Source organism: Salarias fasciatus, chromosome 20 (assembly GCF_902148845.1).
Source record: "Salarias fasciatus chromosome 20, fSalaFa1.1, whole genome shotgun sequence".
NCBI classification, from domain to species: Eukaryota; Metazoa; Chordata; class Actinopteri; order Blenniiformes; family Blenniidae; genus Salarias; species Salarias fasciatus.
In genome coordinates, this window is record NC_043764.1 from 15268367 (window position 1) to 15279350 (window position 10984).

Here is a 10984-nt window from a genome sequence, read left to right on the forward strand (position 1 = left end):
GTTAATGCGTGCCACCAAAATAATTTAAGTTCCAGGGGCCTCATTTATAAAACATGGCATAGGATACATGGTAAAAGTTTACGAATGCCCCAAAAAAAGTCAGATTTCTAAAACCGGTTCTCAGCTGCAATCACTTTTCCTTAATAAATCACAATCACAAGCAAAGCTGCACAGGTGGCTTCTCCTCATGTCCTGCTCTCGACACGCCCATTCTCTACCATGAATGGTCAATGCGAAGTACTTTCTGGATATTCTGCATGCTGATCAATAGACTTTTATGATCAATCATGGGAGAGAAGACATGGAACATTTAACGGAGAGTGAAACAGAAGAGCTTGTGGGGTAAGTAGAGGCAGGAAAATGATATCTGGGTAAGACAGTGGAAAAGAAAATTGAGAGAAGGGCTGCATGTGGTCAGTGCTTGAGTGTTGTGTCCTCAGAAGCAGAGGGACATGAGGAGGAAACAGGTATCCTGTCAAAGGTTCCTTAATAGAAAGTGTTTCACTGCTGCGGCGCTACAAGTCCATGTTTAGGTATCAGCTCACATTAATGGTAGGACAAAATGTGGATTGTTATGGTCATGCTTTGACTGGCAAAGATATATGTGCATGACATTACCTACCTTCAGGTACTAACATGGTTTATTCCGCTGATAGTTCTGATCATACAACACATTACTCAAATGAAAGGAGAACATATTTACCAATATATTGCAAAATATACAAATAATTGCTGGTTTCACTATCGTGTAAAACACTGAATATATAAAATATTAAATCTCAAAATCCCGACATTGGTGTAGCAAGTCGCGTACGCCACGTTCAGGCCAGTTTTGAGTGTAACGTATGTAAATTAGGTACTGTGTGATGCAAATCAATATCACAATATGAAAATGTACCTTTTTTCCGTTTCTGTTCGACTGGAAATGAGGACTTCCCCGTTTCATTTTCTTCCAACATCTAACCAAAGGGAAGTGAAATGTTGAGGTTGTGGATGGTTTGGGGGTTGTTTCAGTTTCACTACTATTCTGTAGTACATGAAATGATGTTAATCAAATGAAATCAAGTGAACTTTATTTTTATGGTTCAACATCACTAAAATCATCAAAACAATTCCCTGGAAAGGATCAAGTGTGTATATGTGTATATGTGTGTGTGTGTGTGTGTGTGTGTGTGTGTGTGTGTGTGTGTGTGTGTGTTTCATCAAAAGAGACTAATCTACAATAATATTTCACAAGACTGGAACAAAGAACAATTTACATGCTAAAATACGCTGAAAACAACAAATAATATCCATGGTCTTTTCAAGAGAAAAATAATGTATAATACATATTTCAGTGCACTGTTAAAGGTGTAATACAACATTTTGATTTCCGGGTGGATCACCTAAATAACTGGTGGGTCTGTTTGTCAATCATTCTGACGAGCTGCTTTCGTAAGGCGGTTCTCCGTGCTTGCGCCCAATCAGCTTCTCCCTTTTGCGCATGCGCATTCAGAGTGTTTATGTAGCCGGTGAGTTTCTGAGCTCGTACTTACCGATGGCGAGTCTGACATAATGAAACTGTAGCTGTTTCGGAAAAAAAAAGCTTTATTTATGAGCGAGGCGGATCGCAGAAACTGTACAGAGCCGTGCACGCCGGAGAAGAGGAGATCGCGCTCGTACACTTCCGCGTTTTCTGGGAGAAGCAGGAGAGCCGGGCGGATGGTCTGGCGCATGCGCGTTGTTCAAAAAGTGAGTAACAGACGTGGAGCTTCGTCTTTTCGAGAAAATGTTGTATTCCACCTTTAAATGTGACTCAGATCATCAAAGTTCAAATGTGTCAAAAATTGGTAAATGGGTAAAGATCCAAAATATTCATATTTCCTTCAAGTTAAAATGAGTCTAGATAAAACTTTCACTCATCTTGTTGTCATAAAATTTGATGTTATCTGATGAGAGTGCCATCCTCATTTGATTCCAGAACAGTGGTTGAGCTTTTGGATTTCTTGGCCAGGACAGCACAGACTTCTTGCACAGCCTCTTCCTCAGCTGGAGATACTTCAGTTTGGGAAACATCTCATCCAACAGGATCAGCACCGCTGCATCTACCTGGCTCAGAAACAGTAAGAGATAGTGTCATTTAAGTCAAATTGAATAAGAACATAATAAGAATAAGAAATTTTTTTGGTGTGTTTAATTGTAACCGTTTCAGATCAGATAATACAGGCAGGTCAAAGAAAAAGAATAAATAAATAACTACTATGTGTTTTCGCTGGTTTAGGTCTATTGTTGGTTATTTGTTGAAGTGTCTTGAATATGTTTTTCTTAACAGCGTTGGCCATGATAAAACTCATAGGTAATAACAGATGTGATATGAAAGCAGAGGCATCACAGTGAGTCTGCAGATGGAAAATGTTTTGGACCTCAGATGGAAAATATTATGTCTTATTATTCATCAACAGAAAAACAAGCAAAGCATTTTTGGGGTGACCAGCAGAGCTTGAGCCATCAAAATCTCTGCAGGGCACACAATTGGTCAAAAACCCCAGATCAAAAAACCTTGAAAAGCTTAAACAAGTATATGTATTTCAAATTTCGGAGGAATCAACTGTAAAGGAATGAACTTGTGGTTTATGATTGTGTGTCTGGCAGCAGTAATGAGCAGAAGAGTAGCAGGAGCTCTGACAAGAAAAACACAAAATTGTGAAAGATCATAGGTAAGTCAGCTCTCATTGAATGATTTTTTTTTCTTCTGTATTCCAGTGTTTAAATAAAAAACACTTGACAGGTCTGACATGAAAAGTTCCCTTCAGTGAGAGGAGATTAATATGAGGAGGTACAACAAATTACAACGGACATCACAAGAAAAAAAAACAAAAACAAAAAACCATGAAAACAGAAAAGGTACTTCTACTCACCTTCTCATCCAGAAGCCTTTGCTGAACCATGAAAAAGGCCTGGCGAATCACTCCAGGCACCGCTTCACTTCCATTAGTGCCTCTCGACAGCACAAACACAGTCTTCAGACTGTTGTGGACGGCATTGTGGAGATTGTCAATGCGGGAAAGTCCAGGGATCCAGTCTCTTTCCTCCAAGCACAGACAGAATCTCCTGTGACCACAGTTCTCCAGATGAACGATTAACTCATTGTAAACCCAGTCCCTCACAGCCTGGTTGGTTGTGTCAAACACCACAAATGCATCGTAAACGTTTTTTGAATTCAAACCCCCCAGCCGAGAGTAGCCTTTGTGTCCTGCCCACAGCACCTGCATGCAATACCACATATCCCAGCCATAGAGGTGCTTCAACAGAGGAAGAACAGTGAACATCACAGTCAAGAAGGAGCAAATGAGGAAGGCCAAGCTGCCATAAATGTCCTGGCAGGAACGCTGGTCAATAGACAGGATGCTCTGACCCTGCTGAGACTCGGGAAACTCACAATGCACATGAGTGGTCAAATAAGGGATTTTTATCTGTGTGGTACGAAGGAAGTCAGCAAACCATGAAGTGTCACAGTCACATTTGAAGGGGTTGGCATGTAGGGTGACATTCACAAGACTGCTGCCATTTTTAAAAAGGGCAGGGAGAAAATGATGATTCAACTCCTTGATCTGGTTGTGGCTGAGATATAGACATTGCAAGGCATCTGCCTTACTGAAGAAATCCTCAGGAATGAAACTGAAGTGGTTGTGACTGAGGTCCAGGACAGAAAAATTGGCTCCAAATTCTGTTCCATTCGGAGGCAAATACCAGAGAAAGTTTTGACTCAAGTTCAGATGACGCAGACTACCGAGTGCCGAGATGTTCTGCCATGGAAAATAATCCAGCATATTGTCACTGATCCTGAGGCCTTCCAGGCTTCTTGGGAGGTTACTCAGCACTTCAGGAGAGACAGACTTCAGGTGATTGTTGGAGATGTCCAGGTAAATGAGGTTTGTCAGGTTTTGGAAGAAATGAGTGTACTTGTTTTCAGACTGCCACAATATGTCGAGATGATTTCCACTGAAGTAAAGATACTTCAGTGAGTTGCTGATTAATCGTTGATCTACTCTCATCCCGATGCCATTGTTCGCCAGACTGAGGACTTCCAAGTTGATCAGATTCTGAAGGAACTCTAAACGATGGAACATTCCATGCATTTTGAAATAGAAGTCATTGTTGCTGATGTCCAAAACCTTCAGAGTGGATTTGAGTTCACTGAACGCATCCTCATAGTACAAATCAAGCCTGTTATATGCCAAGTTAAGAAATATCACTTTCTTCAGGTTAATAAACAGCCCTCCCTTCATTGCCTGGTTCATGTAATTAAAAGAAAGGTCCAAACAAACAACATTTTCCATGTTTAAAAACATGTCTTTGTTAAGGGAGAGAATATCATTTTGAGAGAGGTCCAACGTCAGCTCATTTTTGCAAAACTGATTTCTAAAGTCCCACAGTGTACACACAGAGGATCCATTACAGACATCAGCAGGAATGTCTGACATATTGTCCTCCAATACTTCCAGAGCATCCGATTGGTTGGATTCCCAGAAGTTCATTTCTGCTGCCACTTCTCGTTCTCTGAAAATACGTGGCCGATCGTGGTAACTTCCTGAATACAAGTTTTGGGTTTGACAGCTTCCCTGTGTCACAAGCTGAGATGAGGAATTAAAACAGTTTGGCAGGAAAGTAAGCATGTTTTGAGAAAGGTCAATAAATATGAGAGACTGTAATTCTTTGACAAAAATCAAGTCTGAAGAATTAATAAAATTCATTCTCAATTCAATTTGGGTCAGATTTCGAAGTTTAGACAGGACTTTGAGGCTCTCTTTTGAAAGGGTGCGAAAGAAATTACCAGTCAAAAGAATTTTTTGGAGACTAGACATCTTGCTAATATGTGGGGACAGAATCAGTTCCTCAAAAGTGATGAGCGGCTCAAAGTTGTAGATAAGACTGATCCATAAGAGACCCTTGAGCTCTCCAAAGAAGGTCCCATTCTGAATTGCACATGCCAGGAGGTTGTCAGAGATGTCCAATCTCTTTAAATGGACTAAAGGTGTGAAAAGCCCCTGTGGGAATGTTCTCAGAGAGTTGCCCCTCAGGCTCAGGTAATAGAGAGAGCTGTTCACTGCAAACAATGAGTTTGGATGAAGCAATAGGGGGAGATTATTTGGGCACGGGAAGCAAGGTCTTGCTGCATGGTCACAACGCTGGCAGTTCCATTCCAAGTTCAAATACTTGAGGTGAGTCAGGTTGGAAAATGCTCCTTCTACAACCTCCGTGATTGCATTCTCCTTTAAATCCAGGCGCTCCAGGGAAGGTGGCAGTCCATTTGGGACAGCCGTTAAATTATTGTAAGCTAACAACAGAACTTTGAGTTTTGGCAGCTTTCTGAAAACCTCCTCACTGATGTAAAAGGACTGGTTACAGGGGTTTGCATAAAAACAGTTATATGAGAGAAAGAGTGATTCCAGATCTGGAGTGCCTAAGTGATGGCTAATATTGAAGATGCAATTCTTCTGCAGATCAAGCACCTTGAGGCTTTCAGGCAACCGGGGTATGGAGGTGAGGCTGTTTCCCGACAGAGAGAGGTATCTCAGCTTATGTAGACTCTTGAAAGCATTTTCGTTGATCTCCATTTTGCAGTAACGGTTGTTCAGGGCTCTCAGTTTACCCGGTTGACAATTTTCCATAATTTTAATGGTGTGTAGGTTAGGCAGACCATCAAAAGCATGCTCCTGCACTCGCTCTATATCAGTCTGACTCAAATCGATTGATCCCACGGAATCAGCCTTGATGGAGGGGATTCTGGTTAGCGGTCTGGCTTTGCAGTCAACAAATGTGCCATTCTCATCAGTATCACATGGAAAAAATTTCAGATTGATGGTCCTCATTAAAGGGAGAAGTTGACAAAAAATGAGGATATTTCTCACCAGAGCCTGAAAAAATAGAACCAAATTTGCATAAGTTACTCAATTAATGGCTGGAAGATGCTTTTTTTGTTTTTTCTTCGGAGAGCAACAGTGATCACAAACATTTTGTGCATTTACTGACAGTAAGAGCAAAAGAACGGAGCACATAACAGAAGAAGGTTTTCCGAAAGAAGCTATTTAACTTGCGATACAGTCACACAACCGACAATGAACTTTCTGGTTTCTATTCCATTTCTATTTACAATGGGGGAAATAAGTATTGAACGCATTAACTGTTTTGTCATTACATTTATTTCCAAAGATGCAATTCATGTGACATTTCTTCCAGACACTGGTATTAACTCAAATAATCCACACATGAAAAGAAATCACAACATTCAAATCCATAAATAGTGATTATGTGGAATTAAGTGCAATAACACAGGAAAAAAGTATTGAACACACCATGGGAAAGCTGTATAGTTTGTCAAGGAAAGGCACCATACCATCTCACACCTGAAAGTAATTAGTCTTTGTACTTCCTATAAGTGCAAACCAACATCAGCTGGGTTAGTGCTAATTGATGGCCCTATAAACAGGTTGTTTTTTCACCAAGTAGTCAAACAAGACACATCTCATGATGGGTAAAAGCAAGGAGCTCTCTCAAGACCTTCGCAGCCTGATTGTTGCTCAGCATCAGAATGGAACTGGTTACAGACTTATCTCAAAGAATCTGAGTATTCCAGTAAGCACCGTTGGGGCCATTATCCGCAAGTGGAAGAAGCATCACCTTATCATCAACAGGCCGCGCACAGGAGCTCCTCGCAAGATTTCTGACCAGGGAGTCAGAAAGATGGTCAGAAGAGTTCTCAAAGAGCCAAGGACCACCCGGAAAGCACTCCAGCAAGACATGGAGGCAGCAGGTACAAGTGTTACAGAGAAAACGATAGGCAATGCACTCCACCGCCATGGCCTCTATGGACGCTCAGCCTGCAAGACTCCGTTCCTCAAAAAAAGGCATGTTGAAGCTCGTCTAAAGTTTGCTAAACAGCATCTGGATAAGCCTGTGGAATACTGGGAGAATGTTGTCTGGTCAGATGAGACCAAAATTTAACTTTTTGGCTGTCATACTACACACCATGTTTGGAGGAGAAATGGCACTGCACATCACCCAAATAACACTATACCAACAGTGAAGTTTGGTGGTGGAAACATCATGGCATGGGGTTGTTTCTCATCTCGTGGTACTGGCAGACTTCATATAATTGAAGGAGCAATGAATGGAAACATCTATCGGCAAATTCTTGAGATGAACCTCCTGCCATCCACCAGGATGATGAAGATGAGACGGGGCTGGACCTTTCAACAGGACAACGATCCGAAGCACACGGCAAAGTTTACTCTCGAATGGTTTAAAAAAAAGAAAATCAATGTGTTAGAATGGCCCAGTCAATCACCTGACTTAAATCCGATCGAACATTTGTGGAAAGAACTAAAGATAAGGGTTCACCAGAGGGCACCAAAGAATATTCAGGATTTGAAGACAATCTGTGCGGAGGAATGGGCAAAAATCACACCTGAGCAGTGTGGGCGATTAGTTCATACATACAACAAGCGTCTGGAAGCAGTCATTGCAAACAAAGGCTTCTCCACAAAGTATTAAACGAGTCTCAGATAGTGTGTTCAATACTTTTTTCCTGTGTTATTGCACTTAATTCCACATAATCACTATTTATGGATTTGAATGTTGTGATTTCTTTTCATGTGTGGATTATTTGAGTTAATACCAGTGTCTGGAAGAAATGTCACATGAATTGCATCTTTGGAAATAAATGTAATGACAAAACAGTTAATGCGTTCAATACTTATTTCCCCCATTGTAAATTGACGTTTCTAACAGTAGTGAAATGTGGAGGTATACTCACCATTGCAGGGAGAGAAAGACGCTCAAAATGCAGATGGAGGAAAAATATGGGAAGTGACCTTTAGCGCAGGTGTACAGACCACTGATTAAAACAGGTCTGAAAAGTCTGAAAAAACTGTTTCAAACAGAAGTAAAAGTGTGATGCCATTAATATAACAGCTGGAGGCAAATCACGTGATGTTGGCTTGATTCCTCAGGAGCATCAGATGCAGGAATCATGTATGGCGAGAAGAGGGCACAGTCCACACAAGACACCAGCACAGAATGCGCAAAAAAGCTGGAAATGATTTATTTCTCGTGACAAAACAGACAGTAAATTAAAAATCAGGGGATTTTCCATCCGTGAACAAAACTGGGCAACTTCCTTTATTCAGGTAGTTCTGAAGAAAAAGAAATGTTATAACCACAAGCCACAACTTTTTTCTGACAATGAAACTCTGTGTGTGTGTGTGTGTGTGTGTGTGTGTGTGCGTGTGTGCGTGTGTGAACAAAGACATCGCAACAGTGCAAGCAGTACTTTCAAGCAATTTAATAAGTGCACATTGTTGAGTATAAACCAATGTTAATAAAAATAGATTAAAGACAGAAACTCCTGACTTTGACCAGTCTGAAGCAGCGCTACAATGACGTGTGTGAGTCTTTGTGCACTGTTAAAAAAGGTTTGCCAGCACTGTTACTGAAAGATGAAAATTCTTTATTAGTCCTACAGGGGGAAATTTATTGGATAATCGGTAAGAGCATTATATATATATTTTTAAATTCTTTTTACTTTTTAATGTCTACTGACCGGTTGAGGCTTGCTTTGAAAAAATAATTTTCCCACTCAGCCAGGTTTTGCTGTGCTGCACCACAAACCTTGCCTCGTAAACCAGCCTCGCCCACTCCTCAGCCGCATTTGGATTTTGAAGCTGGGCTCAGTCTGGGTAGGAGCCCATAGAAGGGGATTCGGCTCGGTCATGAAACGGCCAAGCCAATCATCGTTGCCGCTTTTTGTTTTCAATTTTTTTTGGCGAATACCGGTGGCTAAACCGGAAGTGACGCTTTCACTGTGCGTAGCGGAAATTAAGGAGATTAACTTTAACCATCGTCTGAAAGCTGCAATAAGTAAAGTTATAGCCAAAATACCAAGTATTACAACAATCAAGCAAGAGCAAGAGTCTGCGCTTGGTGAGTTTCTAACAGGAAAAGGCGTTTTCGCGTGTCTTTGCTTGTAGAGAAGCTAGAGCTAATGAGCTAATGCTAACCCTTAGAGAAGCGAACGCATTTTGATGACGTATTTGTTTTGAAGCGCTGATTGGATGAAGTACGCTGTCAGTCAAAGGAGTAACCGACACCCCCTGCAAGAAGTTTCAAGGGCTCCTATCCAGACTAAGCCCAACTCCAAAATCCAAATGTCGATGAGCAGTGGGTGGGTCTGGTTTACGAGGCTCGATATAACCCATACTGATTCAAACTTGCATACACAATGTTAAGACTTGCCATGAGATTTGATCGCACCATACACCCACGTCCAAACTGAGACATGGCAGTCCTGGTGTGGAAATGCTTGTACGCCCAGTTTTCTGCTATACATTCATTTGATAAATAAGGGCCATTATCCCCAGGAATATACTATCTTCACTGTGGAGTACTGATGCAGTATCAGCATTTATTTGGCCCGAACCCAAGAGATCCAGGGTAGTTCACTGGAAACACGGAGCAGACAGTAAGCTGGAGTAACACAGATAATTACATCGAGGGTACACACTGATGTATTCATAATCAGTTGAAAGTTAGTTTTGGTAGAAAAGTTGTCGATCTGCAACATCCTGAAATAGGTGAGTGTCTTCAAACCGGTGGAAAACTAACTCAGCGTTTTTGTCACCTGTCACCAACAGGCCAGATTTAGCTGCAACTTTGTGTATGAAACAACTATAAGTTATTCACGAAATGCACATTCCTGCACTGAAGCGTCACGATAGATGTTTTTTTTTTTTTTTTCTCCCCCTCTTTAACCTGTTCTTTCCAGCATCAACACAACACAATGGAGGTCTGGCTGCTGCAATGTGCCTGACAGATTTGCTCTTCCAAGAGGAACTTAAAAGCATAAAGCTCCTCCTGATAATGTGATTTCTTACTTTTTTTAATTTATTTTGAATACTGGTGTATGATATTGCTGCTGGAATTGACCGGGGGACAGAAAGACAGGGGGAGAAAGAGAGAGTGCCATTGAAACAATGAAATGAACAAACAAAAAAGAGTGCAGAGAGGAGAGTTCAAAGATACAACAACAATCCTTTAATTGGAGCCAACACTCCAGAAGACCACCAACTACACCTGCAGAGATTTAACAGAGAACATCCTACAGAGTTTTGTTATCAAACACAGCTATTTATCTGTGACGTGCAAGCTAAGGATCCAGGCATCAAATTACAAACCAGGGCATCAGGTGAGACAAAATACAGATAGCCATTAGTCCAACACCGAACAAGACAACGAGGTGACTGAGTCCACATGCAGAATATTGACTGATTAAAGATCAGGGTGATCATGCAAATGTGGCCTTTGACCTCTGAGAAAACCAGAAGCAGGCCAGAAAGGCCCTCAGTACCCAGGCAATTGGTGTCAGACCTCAGCCAAGCCCCAAGGAAGACGCCCACACACCAGTCCAGAAGGGGTCAGAGGAAGGCCCCAGCCAGGACCCCTGGCAGCCATGGGGCCTGGGCCCCAGGTGACCAAGACCAGCAGGTGCCGACTCCACCGGGCACCGGGCACACAAGGTGGGCAGAGCAGAGGGCCCAGGCCCCAAGAGCCCAAGAAACAACCCCAATGACTCAGGCAGATAGCCAGGACACATCCAGGAGAACCAGCCACACAGGCATAGCCATGGGAACGTATTCTCAACAGGGGGTGCTGAGAGAAAAACGGGCAGGGGGGGGTTGGGACAACCGTGGCACGGGCGCCCTCATCCAACGAGGGGGTGCCAACGGCACACCAACAGCGCACCAGACAAGTTTCCCGGGATTTTTTTTTTTTTTCCCCCCCATTAGGAGAAATACAGTATGTGGAGTGACTACGTGACAAAAGACCGGGTGCTGCAGCATAGAGATGCGCAGATGGCTTATTTTTCCATCCGCAACCGCTTCTTAAAATCTCCATTTGCCCGCACGAAAGATTTTTTATCAATTTTCAAAATGAAAAATTTTCAAAA

The 10984-nt window shown here is 42.0% G+C and overlaps 1 protein-coding gene across 1 annotated transcript; it reads right to left on the reverse strand.

Moving 5' to 3' along the window:
- Positions 1-1841: 1841 nt before the first annotated feature.
- Positions 1842-7956, reverse strand: LOC115408063 (toll-like receptor 7). Its single transcript, XM_030118652.1, has 3 exons — positions 7796-7956; positions 2898-5897; positions 1842-2088 (listed from the first exon to the last, which is right to left on the reverse strand). Exons 1-3 carry the CDS (start codon positions 7796-7798, stop codon positions 1882-1884), a joined length of 3210 nt encoding a protein of 1069 aa, XP_029974512.1. The 5' UTR covers positions 7799-7956; the 3' UTR covers positions 1842-1881.
- Between the last annotated feature and the right edge of the window lie 3028 nt (positions 7957-10984).